This window comes from Monodelphis domestica, chromosome 2, assembly GCF_027887165.1.
Source record: "Monodelphis domestica isolate mMonDom1 chromosome 2, mMonDom1.pri, whole genome shotgun sequence".
NCBI lineage: Eukaryota > Metazoa > Chordata > Mammalia > Didelphimorphia > Didelphidae > Monodelphis > Monodelphis domestica.
In genome coordinates, this window is record NC_077228.1 from 144,878,566 (window position 1) to 144,896,862 (window position 18,297).

At 33.2% G+C, this 18,297-nt stretch overlaps 1 protein-coding gene and 1 long non-coding RNA gene across 4 annotated transcripts in view; one reads left to right on the top strand and one right to left on the bottom strand.

Moving 5' to 3' along the window:
- The window catches only part of PLD5 (phospholipase D family member 5), a 456,336-nt gene that overhangs the window by 146,546 nt on the left and 291,493 nt on the right, over positions 1-18,297 (top strand). For 2 of the 3 annotated variants that reach the window (XM_001377837.3, XM_007481550.3), the window contains exon 2: positions 15,762-15,898. In XM_001377837.3, the coding sequence (XP_001377874.1) occupies positions 15,762-15,898 (137 nt within the window). Of the gene's footprint in view, positions 1-15,761; positions 15,906-18,297 lie in introns of those variants that run through there. The other variant, XM_007481551.2, reaches the window with a different exon arrangement.
- LOC107651316 (uncharacterized) overlaps positions 15,407-18,297 on the bottom strand; it is a 32,899-nt gene continuing 30,008 nt past the window's right edge. Inside the window, exons 3-4 of the long non-coding RNA XR_001627941.2 lie at positions 16,726-16,863; positions 15,407-15,870 (exon numbers count right to left, since the gene is read on the bottom strand). This is a non-coding gene — a long non-coding RNA (uncharacterized LOC107651316). The remainder of the gene's footprint in view (positions 15,871-16,725; positions 16,864-18,297) is intronic.

Sequence of the window (18,297 nt, forward strand, 5' to 3'; positions counted from 1 at the left end):
GAAGCATCTTTATCCACTGCACCACCTAGCTGCCCTTAGCAAGACAGCAGAAAAAATTAATTTCAACATTCATTTTCCAAATGGCATACATATGCATTTTGTGTATTAAAAAATAGAATAGTTTTTTATCTAGATCATTACCAAAAAATGCCACTAAAGTCTTTGTTTAGTGTCTCAGTATTTATAGCATGGTGATGACTGTGGAATTTCAATGGCCAGCAATACACCGGCCCTAGACAGTTCTGTTTAGCTTGGAAAATTTCAAGTAATCGTCCAGGGATGGATGAACTGCCTGTTGTCCGGGGACCAGCCTAAATAAGTATAAAGAAGCTTTATTAATGGAATGTGTATCAGCAGATACTGAAATTTTTTTGCCCGTAACTACTCAATGACCATTGTTTACCAAGTTGTGCAGAACTTAAAATCTCAAAGGAAATTTTTTGAAGTATTAAAATATTCTCCCACACAATCTTGTAAACTATCCTTTCCAATTTTTAGCTGAAGAAACTTTCTTGGAGACATTAAATGAATTTCCTGAAGTCATTCAGCCAAGTGTAGGCTGACAGAACCACATTTCTCACTATCTTCTTTGCATTTCCCTCAGATGTCCTGCAGTCATCCTAAATTTGACGTACTTAAAATTTAATTTTAGCATATACTATTATAAAAATAATATACTACAATATATAAATACTATAACCACCATAAAAATCTCCTGTACCCCAAAGCACCTGTCCCTGATTTCTCCATTTTTGCTGTGATATCACCCTTCTCCCATTCTCTTAGATTTGAACTACTGGAATGATTTTTGACTTCCTTTGCCTCTTCCATTCTTTCTCACACAATCAGTTACTCAAGTCCTGTCTGTATTTCTTTTAAAGTATCTACTTCATGTCTCTCTTCTTTTCCATTCCCATTTCTACAGGCTTCATTCAAGGTTTTATCTTACATGTGAACTCGTGCAGTAGCTTCCTACCTCTTTTTCATGACTTGTGTCTCTTTATTCTCTAATTTATCCCAATCACTTTTATAACTTTACTATTCCCATTTGTATCATTCTGCTACTCAAAAACTGCCTTGGTTCAGTTGAAGCCCCCTAACATCTAGCCATTCCATACCTTTTCAGACTTAATCTCCCAATGATATTTTTTGGTATACAGTTCTCTTGTTAAATTGGACTTTAGTCCCATGTACTTTCATCCTGTTCCTACTGCTGAGATTGAAATTCTCTCCATACAATATCTCTGACTCTTAAAATCTTACCCATTTTTCAATATCCCAGTCAAATACAACATCCTGAATGAATCCCTCCTTGATATCTTTGTTCATAGTGAACTCATCTGCTTCTAAGATGCTATGGGATTTTTTTCAATTGCTTATTTTACCTTTTATAGCTAAATTATGTACCCATTTTGACCCTATATTCAGATACTATACGAAATGACAATCTATGCCTCAGTTATGACTAACTACTTTGCAATTCTCTGAACAATTTTTTTCAAATGTTGAGTATTTACCCAAAAACTTGGATCTTTGGATCAAACACTAGATTTCTGTGATCATTTATTATTGTACCACTGATCCACTTCTCTATTTCTCAGCCAGTACCATTTTGTTTTGATGCTTTGTATTTCTATTATATAATCAAAAATATGAAGATTCTAGGCCACTTTCAGTTAACTTTTTTTAATTAATTACCTTGATGTTCTTTACCTTTTGTTCTTCCAGATGAACTTTGCTATTATTTCCCCTACTTTTATAAAACAATTCTTTAGTAATTTGATTAGAATGGCACTGAATAATTAAAATAACTTAGGAAGAAGTCATTTATTTTATCATTTGTTCAGCCTACCCACAAACAAATAATATCTATAGTTGTTTAGATTTGTTTTCATTTATATTAAAAGTATTTTGTAATTGTGTTTATATAATCCATGGGTATTTCTTGGCAGGTAGACTCCCAAGTATTTTATGTACATTGCAGTTATTTTAGTTGAAATGTCTTTTTCTATCTTCCTGCTGAGTTTTCTTCTGAGTATATAGACATGCTGATGTTTTTATATGAATTTTTTTATATCCTACAACTTTGCTAAAGCTAATTATTTTAGTCTTTTAATTAATTCTCTAGGGTTCTGTAAATATTCCATTTTATAATTAAAGAATGATAAATTTGTTTCCTCATTGCTTATTTTTATTCCTTCAGTTCCTTTTCCTTGTCATTATTATAGCTAACATTCCTAGTACAATGTCAAATAATAGTGATAATAATGGGCATCCTTGGTTCATTCCTAATTTATAGGGAAATTTTGAAGTTTATCTCTGTTACAGATAATACTAGCTCTCAATTTTCAATAGATACTACTTGATGGCAGCTGAGTGGCTCAGTGAATTGAGAGTCAGTCTTAGAGGCAAAAAGTCCTGGTTTAAGATCAGGCCTCAGACACTTCCTAATTGTGAAATCCTGGGCAAGTCACTTAACCCTGATTGCCTAGCCACTTTCTGTCTTGGAACCAATATGTAGTACTGATTCTAATATGAAGGCAAGAATTTTTTAAAAACAAAAAAAATTAATGTTATTTATAATTTAAGAAAAGCTCTACCAATTCCTGTGCTTTCTGTGTTTTTAATAGGAATAGGTGTTGTATTTTGTCACAAAATATTTCTGCATCTATTGATATAGTCATGATTTTTTGTTTTGTTATTGATAGGATAATTTACATTTAGAGTTTTCCTAACATTGAACCAACCCTGCATTCCTGGCATAATTTCCACTTGGTCATAGTGTGTGATCTTTGGGATAATTGCTCTATTCTCCTTGCAGTATTTAAATTATTTGCATTGATATCGAGTAATGGAATTGCTCTATAGTTTTCTTTCTCTGTATTTATTCTCCCTAGTTTAGTTATAAAAGTCCTATTTGCATCAAAAAAGGAATTAAATAAGACTTTTCTTTACCTATATTTTCATATGTTTTGTATGTCATTGGAACTAATTAATCCTTAAATGTACGATAGGATTCATTTGTGAATCCATTTGGACCTGGGATTTTTTTTTAGAGAGGTCATTGATGGCTTGTTCAATTTCTTTTTCTAAGTTAAGATTACTTAAGAATTCTATTTTCTCTTGTGTTCATCTGGACAGCTTATAGTTTTAAAATATTTATTCATTTTACTTAGACTATCAGTTTTACTGACATATAATCAGATAAAACTACTCCTAATAATTGCGTTTATCCATCTTTGTTTAGTGATGTATTCACTCTTTTTCATTTTTGATACTAATAATTTTATTTTCTTTTTTCTTTAACAATTTTACTAGCATTTTTTCTAGAAAAGTAGCTCCTAGTTTTATTTATTAGTTCAAACAGGCTTTTCTTTCCATTTTATTCATCTCCCCTTTGATTTTCAGGAATGTCATGTTAATTTGTAATTAGAGATTTTTAATTTATTCTTTTTCTAATTTTTTAGTTGCATGCCAAGTTCTATCATCTGCTCTTTCTATATTTTATTAATGTAAGCATTTAGACATAAATTTTTCTCTAGGTAATGCTTTGGTTGCATACCACAAATTTTGGCATGTTGCCCTAGTATCATTCCCTTTAATGAAATTATTGTTTCTATGATTTGTTCACTTCGAATTATTTCCATTTTTTTCTTTTGCATTTTATAAACTTATGATTACTATTCCTATTATTTTTACTTTAATTGAAACATAATAAATTCTGTTCCATCCATTTATTTTAACTAATTGCTGTCCCTTTATTTCCATTGTTTCTTGAAAAGGACCTATTGTTATATTCTAGTTTTTATCCATTATGTTATGTGCTTCTGTTTTGTAGGTGAGTTTATCCTATTCACATTCCCAGTTATAATTACAAACATTACATTTCCCTCCATTATTTTTCTTCTGGTTATCCTTTTCTCTTTTTATCTTAACTCTCCTCTAAAGTTTATTTTGCTATTTATTACTACCTTTTAAGTTCTCTCCCTTTAATCACATATACTTTCTTTTATCCCTTTCCCCTACCATTTCCTTGTTGGATAAGACAGATTACAGTTATATGTATGCATGTCTGTGACACACACACATATATTCATGTTCTTTCTTTAATTTAGATATGGGTGAGATCCAAGCATCCCCTTCCATTTTCTTCTCTGGTATTAAAGTTCTTTGATCACCTTATTTATGTAAGATAATTTTTTCTCTCTCCCCCTTTCTCCTAGGACATCCTTTCTATCCTATCCATTTTTTACATCATCCTAGCATAATCAGCTTACTTTTGCACCTTATTTCTGTGTATATTAATTGCATCTTCTAATTTCCGTAATAATGATGTTCTTAGAAGATAACTATATCATATACCTTTATAGAAATGTAAACAGTTGAAAATTATTATGTCCATTATAATTTCTCTCTCATGTTTACCATTTTATGCTTCTCTCTGGTTTTTTTTTTTAACTCTTACCTTCTGTCTAGGAATCAATACTAAGCATTGATTCCAAGGCAGAAGAACAATGGCTATGCAATTGGGATTAAGTGGCTTGTCCAAGGTCACACAGCTTTGAAGTATCTGAGGCCAGCTTTGAAACCAGGATCTTCCACCTTTAGACCTGGCTTTTAATCCATTGAACCATCTAACTGACCCATTTTATGCTTCTCCTGAACCTTGTATTAGAAAGTTAACTTTTTTATTCAACTCTTATCTTTCCTTCACTAATGCATGTAAATTTTCTATTTCATTAAATATCCATTTTCCCCCTTTTGCTGGTTTTATTATTCTTCATTGTAATCCCAGCTCTTTTGCCTTCAAGAATATCATATTCTAAGCTCTCTGCTCCTTTAATATGGTAGCTGCTAAATGTTGTTGGATCTTGACTCTGACTACTTGGTAATTGAATGGTTTCTTTCCTATTGCTTGAAATGTTTTCTCTTTGACTTATGAGTTCTGGAATTTGGCAATGATATTCCTGGTAGTTTCCATTTGGGGATCTCTTTCAAGTGGTGATCAATAAACTTTTATAATTTCTATTTTCTCTGGTTACAGGATATTGAGGCGGTTTTCCTTGGTAATTTCTTGAAATATAATGTCTAGGTTCTTTCTTTGAACATAGTTTTTAAGTCATCCAGTAATTCTTAAATTATTTCTCCTCTGTTTTTTAGAACAATTGTTTTTCAGGGATATTTCATATTTTTTCCATTTTAAAATTTTCTCTTTTTTTTGGTTTATTATTTCTTGATGTCTTATAGAGTGATGAGTTTCCACTTTCCCATTCTAATTTTTAGAATAGTATTTTCTTCAGTGAGTTTTTGTACTTCTTTTATCATTTGGACAATTCTTTTTAATAAATTGTTGTCATCAGTGAATTTTTTATGCCTCTTTTTCTACTTGGCAAATTCAATTCTTAAGATATTGTTTTCTTCATTACTTTTCCCTAACTGTAAATTGTCTTTTCATAGTTTTCTTCCTATGCTTTACTTAATTTTTCTTCTGCTGCTTTTATTTGATTTTGAACATTATTTTAAACTCTTTTTAGGAATTCTTGGGTATTAGCATCCAATCTTTGATGCTTTCCATATAGCTTTTCTTACTTCTTTTTCTTCTGAATTTATGTTTTGATCTCTGTCATTGTTAGTGACTTTTTATATTCAAGCACTTTTTTGTGTTGTTTGTTCATCACACCACCCCTTCCCCAAAGTCTTGACTTGAACTTGATGTCAAATGTTGGGGCTCTCTTCCTGGCATCAGTTAGGGATGGGTCTCTGTCTCAACTTTCAGACTTTTTTGCACTGCTATTTTTAGAGGTAGTTCAAGTTGTTTGCAAGTTTTTGTTTATTCCAAGGTGTTTCAAGTGTCAACATGGAAATCTAGAAGTCCCCAGTTTACTTAGTTTAAGGGTATAAACCCCAGGTTTTGACCTTGTCACAGGAGAGGTTTCCCCCTGAGGGAAGGTCCCACTTCACCAGACAATAGACATCCACTTCAGGTGGGGAGGTAAATCCCATCCAAAGTCAAGTAGCTCTTTTGTCTCTAGAAGCCTTTCCTAGTATATCACTCCCTCCTTTTGAGTATTGAACTTGCAAGACAGATGCAAGACCTACTGCACCAAAGCTGAAGTGGATCACTATTTGTCTGGTGAAGTGGGACCTTCCCTCAGGGGAAAACCTCTCCTGTGACAAGGTCAAAACCTGGGGTTTATACCCTTAAACTAAGTAAACTGGGGGTTTCTAGATTTCCATGTTGACACAGGGGAGAGTGGGGTCACTGCTGTCTTGGTCTGCTCGGTAGTCCTTACCTAGGAAGGGTTTCTGACCCCTTGAGATTATAATCAGTACTAATCCTTAAGACTCCCTCCTTTTCTAACTAGAAATTATAATATTCCTTTGGGTGCTTTTTCCCTGGGGGCTGGAAGTGATGCTGCCTCCTAGGTTCCTACTTCCTCGTACCTGAAAGTGTTCCTCTTTAACCTTTGAACCATTACCCAGAAGTGGGTATATGCAATAAGGTTACCAGGACTTCTACTCCATTTTAATTTAAAGTGTTCCTCTCTGCACTTGAACTATGACCAAGAAGTGGGTATAAGCAATGGAATTTCCAAACACTGCCTGGTCCTGTGTCCAGGACTAGCACAGGTATGTCCTGTGATCACTTTTCTGACCAGTTTTTAATTTTTTTAAACCCTTTTTATCTTGGAATCAATACATTCCAAGGTAGAAGAGTGGTCAGCAATTGGTCTAGGCAATTAGGTTTAAGTGATTTGCCCAGGGTCACGTAGCCATGAAGTGCTTGAGGACAGATTTGAGTCCAGAACTTCTTGTCTCCAGGCCTACTTCTCTATACACTTAGCTTTGTTTCATTAAAAATATTGTGATTTTTCTATGGTAATTTGAGATCACTTAAAATTACATTTAGCAGATATTAGAGGAAGCAGTACATCTTTATTGAATAATGTCAGATGAAGACATGATGAGATGCCTTTCAGACTTTATTTACAACATGCTAGAAAGGACCATGGAATAGATTTAAAGATTATAATTTTGCCCAAGACATCAGTGATCATCTCTCCCCAGATCACAACACTTTGGAAGCACCAAAAAATTTCAACATCTCAATTTATTTTGTCAAAATGTTATATTTATTTCTTACCTTATTGATATTTATTAAAAGGACTAAACTTCAAAAATATTTTATCACTCAGCCTTTAGGGAAAAGTATGATGAAATAATGGAAATGTGAAGGTACTTTCATCAATTCTTATATGCTTTTATGAGGTTATTATTCATGACTTCAGAACTGTTAGTGTCATATTACAATTCTAATTGATCTATAGACATTCCTATCAGACTAGGCTGGGCTAGAAAGTAATGATGGTAGAGAAATTCACATCTCACAGCATAATTCATTTCAACCAGCATAGCTTGCTGAGAAAATGAAGAAAGTTGCTAGCGGATATTTTTATTCATATGGTCTCCCATGAGACAATAGTATGGTCTATTCTAGGCATAGATTCACACCCATTCCTTATCATTTATTCAACAAATATTAACTGAGGACTTATCATGTAAAAAGTAGTGGCTTCATGAATCATCTGAAGAACTTATCTCTGATAGGGGTATATAGTATGCTCTTCTTCCTATATAAAGGTAACAAGACCAACCTATTATTGCTATGGTAAATGTTTAGAGTTGTTTTTATAATAGTCATGATGCATTTACACTCATATATCTTCCTCCCATCCTCACCAGAAACTCTTTTAAAGTATATTTTTTTCAAAAAGTTTGCTGTAGTATTGGTTTAGGCTAAAAACAAGTAATGGATTTAGAATGAGAGTACCCAAATTCAAACCAGCTATTTTTATCTACATGGCCTTTGGCAAGTCATTTTCCCTTTATTGACTGTTGTTTCTTCATCTGCAGAATAAATTATTTTAAAAAGATAACTTTTAAGGTCCCTTCTAGCTACCCATTCAGAGGGGAGCTTTAGCACCCGAATAGCAGTAAGTCCTGCATCTTGACTTGTGATTGCAATGTCTTTAAGCAATAAGTTAAACCATTTCTCTCTTTCTATTCTCAACTCTAATAGTCTTGACATTTCCTGAGAGGATGGTTAGTGAGTGACTCAAAGAAGCCAGACTGACTTTACCCTCCTAAAACATGTTTCTTAATGCTAATATTCTTAACTTAAAAAATTTAAGATATTTAATTAAAATTTGTTATCATCTCAATTCTATGTCTTCTATTAATTTCTACTCTGCCCAGAGTGGTTGTACTAGTATTCACCATTTAAAAATAATACTATATGCTACAAAAATACTCTTATCAAAGAAGTCTTTATCAAGAATTTTTTAAATCCATGTCAACAGTGTCCTTTGTAACTCTTTATCAGTATATTATCTCCTTGCCACTTCCTAGAAGAAATTTTTCTTTATGTTTGTTCTTCCACTTGGCTTTATATTGGTACTTATTTTAGCAATCGGTTTTCTGGGTTTGGGCTACCTCAGAAAGTAGTGAGTTTTTTCTTCACTGGGAGATCTTCAGGTAGAAGTATAATGAACATTGTCTAAATATCACCAGATAATGGGTTTAGAGCTTAAAGAGACCTGAGAATTTGTTGAGTCCAATGTAGAGGGTACTGAGACACAAAAAAAGGTTAAATAATTAGGGTCACAGAGGTAGAAAGTTTCAGAGGAAGGATTTGAATCAATGTCTTCCTGACTCTGAATCTAAAGTTTCATCTACTATAAAATGTTGACACCTTAGTGTTCAAGAAAAGATTCATTTTCTGATGCAGACTGTATTAGATTACCTCTAAAGTCCCTTCTAAGTCCCTAGAGGCTCTAGTATTCTTCACTTATACATATTTAGTGTGATTATCAGGTAATGAGTTTTTTATGAATATTTTATGTTCTTTTCCCAAAAACTGAATTACCCATCTTGTGCAGACATGGCTCCAAACCATGAATGTCAAACTGAAATAGAAATAGAGCCATTGCACTGTACATAATGATTCCTGGGGGCACATATTGACTTAAAACCTCCCCACAAATGAACATTATTTATGTTTTATTATATTTTTATTCATTTTGTTAAACATTTCTCAAATTTTAATCTGGTTCTGGCTGGCATACTGGGAAGTATTGGGCTATTATGGGTCTTATATTTAATAGCATTGCTCTAAATAATCATTTGGAGCTTCATAAGCATTTAGTGCAACACTGACCGCTTCCAAAAATATTTGTCTATATTTCTTTGTACAATAGCTTTCATCTGTGATGTTTATCTCAGTTGGCATTTCTTCACCCTCTTTGTGGTTTCATGGTTTAAAAATATTAATAGCTTGAGCTGAAAAAAAAAAGCCTTAGGAGATATTGATCACTTTATATAGCTTCACTAGAAAAAAAAGAAAATATTTTATCATATCAGATTCATTTCATTATCAATAATTTTTACAAAAAAGGAAATAGCCTCTTTATCTTCATTTTTTACTTAAATTCATCATACTTATTCATTCCATTGGTTTGCCACCATATGCAATTATTATTTTAACTTGATGATAGTTATTTGTCTATCATATTTTTCTCATTTCTTCTGCAAAATTTGTTTTATAACTTTCCAAGTCTGTGAGATATTTGGAACTGACATTGATCTTGGATAGATATATATATTTAATATAATCTTTTCTAGTTCAAACAACCATTCATTAACTTAATTAAAACCTATTCCTTGATTACAGAAATAAATACCTGAAAATATTAATGAGCCTCCTATCAAATATAAGATGTAAACTGCTCACTTATTTGTGAAAATTGAGACAGGCACTGATGACTATAACAAAAGTAGACTGAGATTAGAAATTCTTAGAATTCATACTAGATGTATAGATAGTTAATCTTTCTTATGATTATTAGTTCAAATTTAGCATTAACTAAAGCATTGCATTTCTCCCCCACTGCCATTCTAGAGATTCCTACAAAAAAAGAGAAATGGATTAATACTGAATCTTTAAGGGTGGCCCTCACCTGTCATCTTTCCTGGACTCATTGGTTACAAAGTGCATCCTGGAGTGCAGTACCAGGAAGAGATTGAAATTGCCTGTGGGAAAGATATTGGAGAGAACCAAAGAAAGATATTGGAGGGAAACCTTCGAGTAACTTTTCTCCCTTATGTATTTCCTATTTCTCTTGTTTATAGCAAATTTGTATTGTTATTTGCTTGTCTCCCTGAGTAGATTGTAAGTTCCTTGAAACTAAAGACTATAATTTGCCCATTTTGGTATCCTCAGCAATTATCACAATGCTAGGAAAATAGTAGATGATTAATAAGTGTTTACTATTAATTGATTGTAAGACTGTGGGCAAATCACTTGGTCTCTCAGCAGAAAATTGTTCATTTCTTTCAAAGATGAGAACCTACCCCAAATATGTCCCTGAGAGTGTTTTGAGGATGCAAGAAGACCATGGAAGTGAATATGTTTTGACAAGTCAAACTATTATCTAATGAAAGGTGGTATCAATGAAGTTTACTATATATATCATGTATTCTTTTAAAGAATAGGGCTCGTTACTCTAATATTGCCACATGTGTTGTAATATTCATATGAACTGAATATTTTAATTTAAAAGTTTCTACATTTTAAATTGTTCCATGCAAAAAAAATTACGTTTATATTTAAATTTATTTTTTTTAACTTGGCGAAGATAAAACCCTTTCTTAAAATCACCACTTTTTAACATGCCAAGTGAAATAAAAGCAGAACTCAAAAGAATGCAATTCCTATAATTTTCAAGGTTATCACCATCTCCCTAGTTATAGATCATAAATTCTTCTATTTCTTTTGGAAGCAAAATGTAATTTGTTCAAATGTGATATTTTTATATTTTCAATACCAGCATAATTAGATTTACCACTTGGCCAGGCAAGCAGTTTTTTTTCAATATAGATATAAACAGCATTGAAAGATTCAGATTAAATGGGTTTTGATAATAGTTCAAATTTAGTTTTCACTTAATGGCTTGGACTCATCAGTGAGTTTCTGACTGTAATCATAGTTATAGATTTTTCAGAAAGACAGATTTTTACCCTATTGTGATTCAATGAAAACTTGAATGGATGGTTTTAAATTGATTTCTGAATGATCTTGAAATGCTATTCAGAATTTGAAAATGAATGAATCCTTTAATAACCTTATACTTTGTCTGGTTTATGAGGCTGCATTGCCTTTTGTGAGCAGTCTTTTTGCTTTTTTAAATTAAGATTGAGGAAAAGTAGTATTATGACCTTATGTTACTAATGGCATTTTCACCAAGGCCTTGCTCTCATTAATTAGTTTTTAAATGACTTGTGTAGCCTTATTTCCTTCTCTTCTGCAAATTAAAATTCTCCTTAAAATTATTTGCTCATTTTAAATAGAATTTACTATAAAATCAAAATGCCTTCTTCAATATGCAAAATTGTCAAGACTCATCACCAATAATTCTTTAATTTTTTTAAGTCATGGAATTTTGAAAGAAAGAAAATAAATTGAGTCAGCAAAGTTCTGGCCAATGATATTTTTTCTCATTTTTCATCCTAATAAGCAGGACATAGGAAAGATAGAGAAGTTATACTTCTGGCATCAAATTGCTGTTTTGCACTTAAGGATGAGTGCTTCTTAGGATAGAACACTTTTTAATATAATTAAGTTCAATTAAGGCTGAGCTACGTGAAATGGCAAGAAACTGTTTTTATAACCGGATTATACAAATCTTGAGAGTTTGGAGTCTAGAAAGTGCTTTAGAAGAAAAAAATTGTCAGAGTTGAGATTTTATGTATCATTTGTCTGCTTCCTTTATTTTCTATGTGTGTTTTGGAAGAAAATCTTATATTCATATATACATTATATGCATCTGCATGTATTGAATTCATCTTATTCCTAAACTTCATGCCCACACAACCATTTGCCTATTGCACATTTCAAACCTACTGTCCCAGAGACATCTCAAACTCAACATGATCAAAACAAAGTTCACTGTCATTTCTTCAAACCACTCCTCCACTCCAAACTTTCCAACTTCTAAAGGAACATTTCTTCCATTCTCTCAGATTTGTGGTCTTGCCATTATTCTAACTTTTTATTCTCCATCCACTCTAAATATCCAATCAGCTACCAAATCTTTCCATTTATTTTTCTACAGTTTCCACTGTATCCACTCCTTCCTTTTATTCACATAGCTAGCACTTAAGGTCAAGCCCTCACACCATCTTGCCTAAATTATTGCCACAGTCTCCTAATTGGTCTCCTTGTCTCATCTTTATCAGTCCATCCTGCATACTGCTAATAATGTCATTTTCCTTAAGTGCAGACTGACAACTTGACTCTTAACTTGCCTCCTTTCTATCTCATATGAAACTCCATATACTATATCCATGCCTTTGTCATGGCCATATCACATTCCTAAAAATGTACTCCCCCTCCTCACATGTACCTCATCATTCAATCATTTTTTCATTCATAGCCAACTCTTCATGACTCCATTTCAGGTTTTCTTGGCAAAGATACTGGAATGGTTTGCCATTTCCTTCTCTGACTCATTTTATAGATAAAGAAACTGAGGCAAGCAGAGTTAAATGACTTGCCCAGACTCATGTAGGTAGTAAGTGTCCAAGTACAGATTTGAACTCCAGAAGAGGAGTCTTTTTGACACTATACATTGGGCCACTTAGCAGCCCCTATTAACTCAAGAGTCCCTCTTTTCCGTTAGAATGAAGTTTTGAGGACCGTGTTTTAAATGTCATTGTTTCTTGATTCTCCCAATTACTATAGCTTTTCTACCCAAACAATGTTATATTTGTACATATATATACATGTTTGTATTTATTCATTTTGTAAGAAAATAGTCTCTTTACAGATAATTTAATCAGGATGAAAAGGGGGAAAGGCATGAACAGGCACCTCAAGATTTAGGATACTTGAGATTATAGAGAACTTTCTCCCCTAAAAAACCCTTACTCCCTTCAGGGTCCACTTACCCTTATAAAAATTATCTGACTGTGTTTATTTCACTATAGATGAATTTAATAACAAGTTCAAACTGGGACAGTATGAGGGTCAAGGGAATAGGGATTTGCCCTATACTTTGCCACAGATTGAGTTTGAGTCTCTCAGCTTTTGAGCTGAGGACAGGTCTTGCAAGTTTGTGGACGGTTTCTTTTATTCCTGACTATGCTATATCTATGCTAAGTTTCTTAAATTCAAAGTCTTTAGCAGTAGACAGTAAGAGGAAGAAAAGATTCTGACCTTCAGAGCTGGTTGGGCCTGTCTCTTCAGGCTAATGTCCTAAAGACTGGCCTAACAGTGCAAACAATTCCACTTAAATCCTTTTTTTCAATGACACAATCACAGGAATCCAGGTAGAGCACACAGTTGGGAAAAATCCAGGAATAGAAGTACTTTTATCCAAAGACAGGAAGAGAATGCTCCTTTCAGTCCAAGGGCCAGGAAAGAGTAACACTTGAGAGTCATTGTCACTCTCCAAGTTGCACCCTCCCCCAACTGTCTTCCCTGTCCAACAATCTTCATTCTAACATTCCAACTGCTATATACTCTACCTTAGTGGCAAAAATGCCAAAGCTTGATTCATTTTTCCTTTACACAATTTTAACTTTCTACTGTATATTTTTATATGTACTTTTTTTTTCTGCTCTACTAAAATTGAAATCTAAAATTCACAGAATGCAAGTCCCTCACGAATAGAAATGGTTTCATTCTTTGCCCTTTTATCCTCACTGCCTTGCACTTAATAAAGACATTGATCGATTGATTCCTGACTATAAGGCTGGATTGCTATACACATATATGGACATATACATATATAGCATAATAGATGGATAGATGGATGGATAGATAGATAGATAGATAGATAGATAGATAGATAGATAGATAGATAGATAGATAGATAGATAGAATGCCAGAGAGTTATTGGATTATTGGAAAATAAGTATTTTAATTTGTTTTTATTTTTAAAAAGGAAATACCAATGAAAAAGAATGGTGGTGGTAGGGGGGATTTTCTTGGTTAACTTTGAACAAATAAAGGGAAGACTACATTGACCCAGGGTTTATTGGTTACATTTAGACTAGGTTGGCTTATTTATTATTATCCTTTGAGTCTAAAGATAAACTACTCAGTGCAGGTGTGTCTGAAAAGATATGTTAGGCAAGTGTCCAGTATACTAAAACTAATCTTTCATCTTTGGGGTTTTGTTTACTAGAGACTGTCCTGGAACAGTGATTCTTAATTTTTTCCATCTATAAATCCCATATTCATTTCATTATATTTCCACTTGACATTCACACATATCCACATGCATTTATATAAATGTGTACCACATATATGTACATGCATACTTGTAAATGCATCTATATGTATTTAATTTTAATTATATGATGTTCTTAAAAGAAGAGCAATAATAATACTGCTTTCCTTTTATTTCAGATATGATGGGGTGGTTTTTATTTTATCTAATGTCAGTCAGGTATAGTAATAGGAAAATAAGAGGAGGCAATTGTCATGTGATGAAGTGATTATGTTTATTGAAATTGGTAAGAATGATGAAATAAGAAGAATAGAAGATAATATAAAATGAAGGTAGCCATTCAGTGGTAATTTGGTCACAGGAGCATCTAGCATACCTCTAGTCTTACACTTCTAGTCTCTGTGATCTGTAGCCATCTTTAAAATACAGTAAGTTGTGGCCATGTTCATAGGCACTGAGTTTTTGACAAACCCTAGTAAATGTGCATAATTACTCACCCACCCCCCACCTGCCTTATACAAAAAGCCTCTCAAGTTAGTTTGTGCTTTTGTGATATAACTTCAGCATTGCTCCTGAAAGGCTATTTTTAATGTTCGTTTCAACCTTATTTTTTCTCTCTAAAAATGTCAGGAGTTGGAGAACAGTGTTAGTGACTCCTAGATTTTCTCTAGACTCCCTACCAAAGGAGAGTTTCTGTTTTCTATAGTCAAATTTCCCCAACATTCTCTGGAATTAATGACCTTAAAATTTGAAAGGCATAGTACCTTACAAGTAAGGAAGTAACTTCTTGACAACTTTAGTTGTATTCATGTATTCACTGTAATTAGGTGGGTGAATGGCAATTAATTGTGTATTTTAAGGTGAAATTTTATATTTAAACATACCTTTGCTGCCTACATATAAACTAAATCCATTTCTTTGCTTGTTCTGTCAACTCTGAGACTGATCAAAATTCAGGGTGCTTTTCATCCTTAAAAGGAGTTCTCCTGGAAGTCATTACTATAGGGTTTGAAGCAGGGAGTTGGAGGAGAGAGGAGACAAAAAGGAAATCAAGTTCAGCAAGCAGAGGTGGAAGGGAGTGGTAGTAAATAGGTAATAGATTACAATCACTGAGCTACCCTGTGTTCTATTTTTTATTAGAAGTAATGGATTTTTTAGTGATCTATTCTGAGTCACTTTTGATCAGAGGGAAATAAAGAAAGAATTCAAAAGTCTCAGCACTATAATGTGAATTATTTAAGTGTCTGACATATAGCATGAACTCAGAGACTGTGTTGAAGAATAGGCTTAGAGGTCTTGTACATTTTCATCCAGAGAACAATCTTGCTCTGCCAATGATGAAAGTAATGTATTCAAAGGTTTATTTTCCACCAGTTTTGAAAAATTGTCATATCTTGAGTTTCCTAAATGAGAACTGCAATATTCATCTTTCTTTTTTCTCCCTTTCTCCTTGTTTTTAATCTTTTTCAGTCCCAGCAAAAGTGCATTGTGATCTTTGCCTTGGTATGTTGCTTTGCCATCCTAGTTGCCTTGATCTTTTCAGCTGTGGATATTGCAGGCGAGGATGAGGATGGACTCTCTGAAAAGAATTGTCAAAATAACTGTCGGTAAGAGGTAACAAACAAAAATTCTCTTTTGGGGATGGGAACAGAGAGTTGGGGAGGGACAAAATCTGTGAAACAAAATGAAAAATTATCAGACTTGGATCAGATTATATTTGCTTAAGGTAAATTTAAAAAGTTAGTAGAAAGAGAAGAAACAATACAGTTTAATATACATAATTTGGAGGAAGAGAAAAAAATGGCGAATTTTGGAAATAGTTTACAAATTTGTATCCTTTGTTCTTGGTAGCTTTACTTGGGCCCAGTTAGGTTCAATAATAACATTAATATACATATATTGAATGATCTGCTATATCCTGGACAAACTACATTTTCTATAAAATGCAGACATATGCCCTGATAAGAAACATTGGTTCATTCAACAAATAATCAGTAAAAGTCTTTTATATGTAAGGAAGGCACTGTGATGGGCGCTTGAAGGGATTCTCTTTTAAAACTAAGGCAACACAAATTCCAATAAAACACTTAAAGTAAGACATAGACCTAAATATCTGCCATTTGGGTCTATGCTGACATCTCATAGACTATTAATGAGATAATATTTTTAAAGTACTTTTGCATACTGCTTGCCCTATAGGTGTTTAATAATTTCTTTTTTCCATTCTTTTCACCCTTATCCTATTAGAACAGGAAGAGAGGTCAAGGAAAATGGTCATCTAGTTTAACCTCCTCATTTTATGGGCACAAAAGGATAAAATATAGGAAACAAAGGATTTTAGATTTTAGAAGAAATCCAGAGAACAGTTAGCCTAATACATTAATACCAGGAATCCCTTTTTTCAATAGACCCAACAAATGATGAACTGACTTACCCTTGGAAATTTTTCCTGTTGGAGAACTCATTACCTTTTGAGGCATCCTTCCATCTTTTGGAAAGTTAAAATTGTTAGGAAGTTTTTTCCTTATATTAAGTCCAAATATTTCTGTAACTTCTCTTATTCCTCTTCCTACTGTAAAGATTAAAATTTAGGGGAGACTGAGGCATCTGAGGCAGGTAGAAATTAGTTTCTCTCTGCAAGGAGTATTATATTTTTAGAGTTTTATTAAAGGTTAAAGATTAAAGAAAATACAGGATAAGAAAAAACACGTGCCTAGGCCAGAGGCCTAGACAAGATAACCTCACATCATGGAAGAGATGCATCTGCTCCAAAATGGAAGTCCAAAAAGAGCTCAAAAACCTTTTGCGATCAGGTTAAATACCTTCTTGATCTTAGCCCATGTGAGAATTCAAAGCATTCTGGGGAAGTGGAGCAAGGACTTATGGGGATTGAAGTTCAGAGTTCGAGTCTATTTTTTACATTACCTCCATTTGATCGTTTGAAAAAAATATTTTTTCCCAAAGGATCATGAAAACATAATCAATTTAAAGATTACAATAATTTGAGGATAAGAGAAAAAAAGAATAAAACCAATAATTGCTGAATGCATTGACAAAAAGCCAGTTAGGGGGGGAGTCCCCTTTGGCATAAAAGTATACATACAAATAAATGTTCAATCAACTACACCCAAAGTTCAATTTTTTGTGCAACTGGCTGGTTTGGAGGCTTCTTCATAGTATCTTCTCCAACAGTTCAGTTCTGGATTCAGAGAGGTAGCATCTTCTTTACCTAAAATTCTTCTCAAAAGGAATTTAAACTTTGCAATTTAAATAATGATTTTTTTTTACATTCCCCCCATTAAGAGGGTGATTTAAAAAACACAGGATCACTTAGGGATGCATGGCTGAGGTATGAGGTATATGAATCAATTGGCAAGAAATATTAAAAAGATATCAGAAAAATCCAAAAAAAGAAAGATTCCTGGATGAAAATATTGACCATCAAAGTCTTATGTGTAAAATTCCAAGTAAAAAGAAAAATAAATCTATAATAGATCCTTGAATCAGGGCCCAATTAAAATGATCGAAGCAATGATGCATTTACCCAGTCAGTAGCCAGGACTACAGAAAGGTACCACACTATGAAAGACAGAAAAGGGACCAGATTATGAGCCAAGGTTTCCGGGATACTCATCTGTGAGTATTTTCAGAGTGAGTGTGGACACAAGGAAAGCCTATGTCTAACAATGTTAAACACAGTAACCTGGAGTCTTCACACTAGGTTCAAGATCTCTTGGCCTAGAAGTGCATCAATCCATCCTGGATTGGCTTTTCTTTGGCTCTGTGAAATGACTCTCATGTGTATACCTTGTCCTAGAATCAGACAGAATCATTAAGCAAAGTCCCATAATTTATTTAAATAATTAGTGGCATCGTTTTTATAGTCACAAGCCTTTTAGGGCATGCATTAGCAAATGTATCTTAAACTTGTAGTACTGAAAAATCAAAAAATTAAAGAAAATCTTAATGATGGTGACATGTGCTTCAAATATAAAAGGAGAGAAAA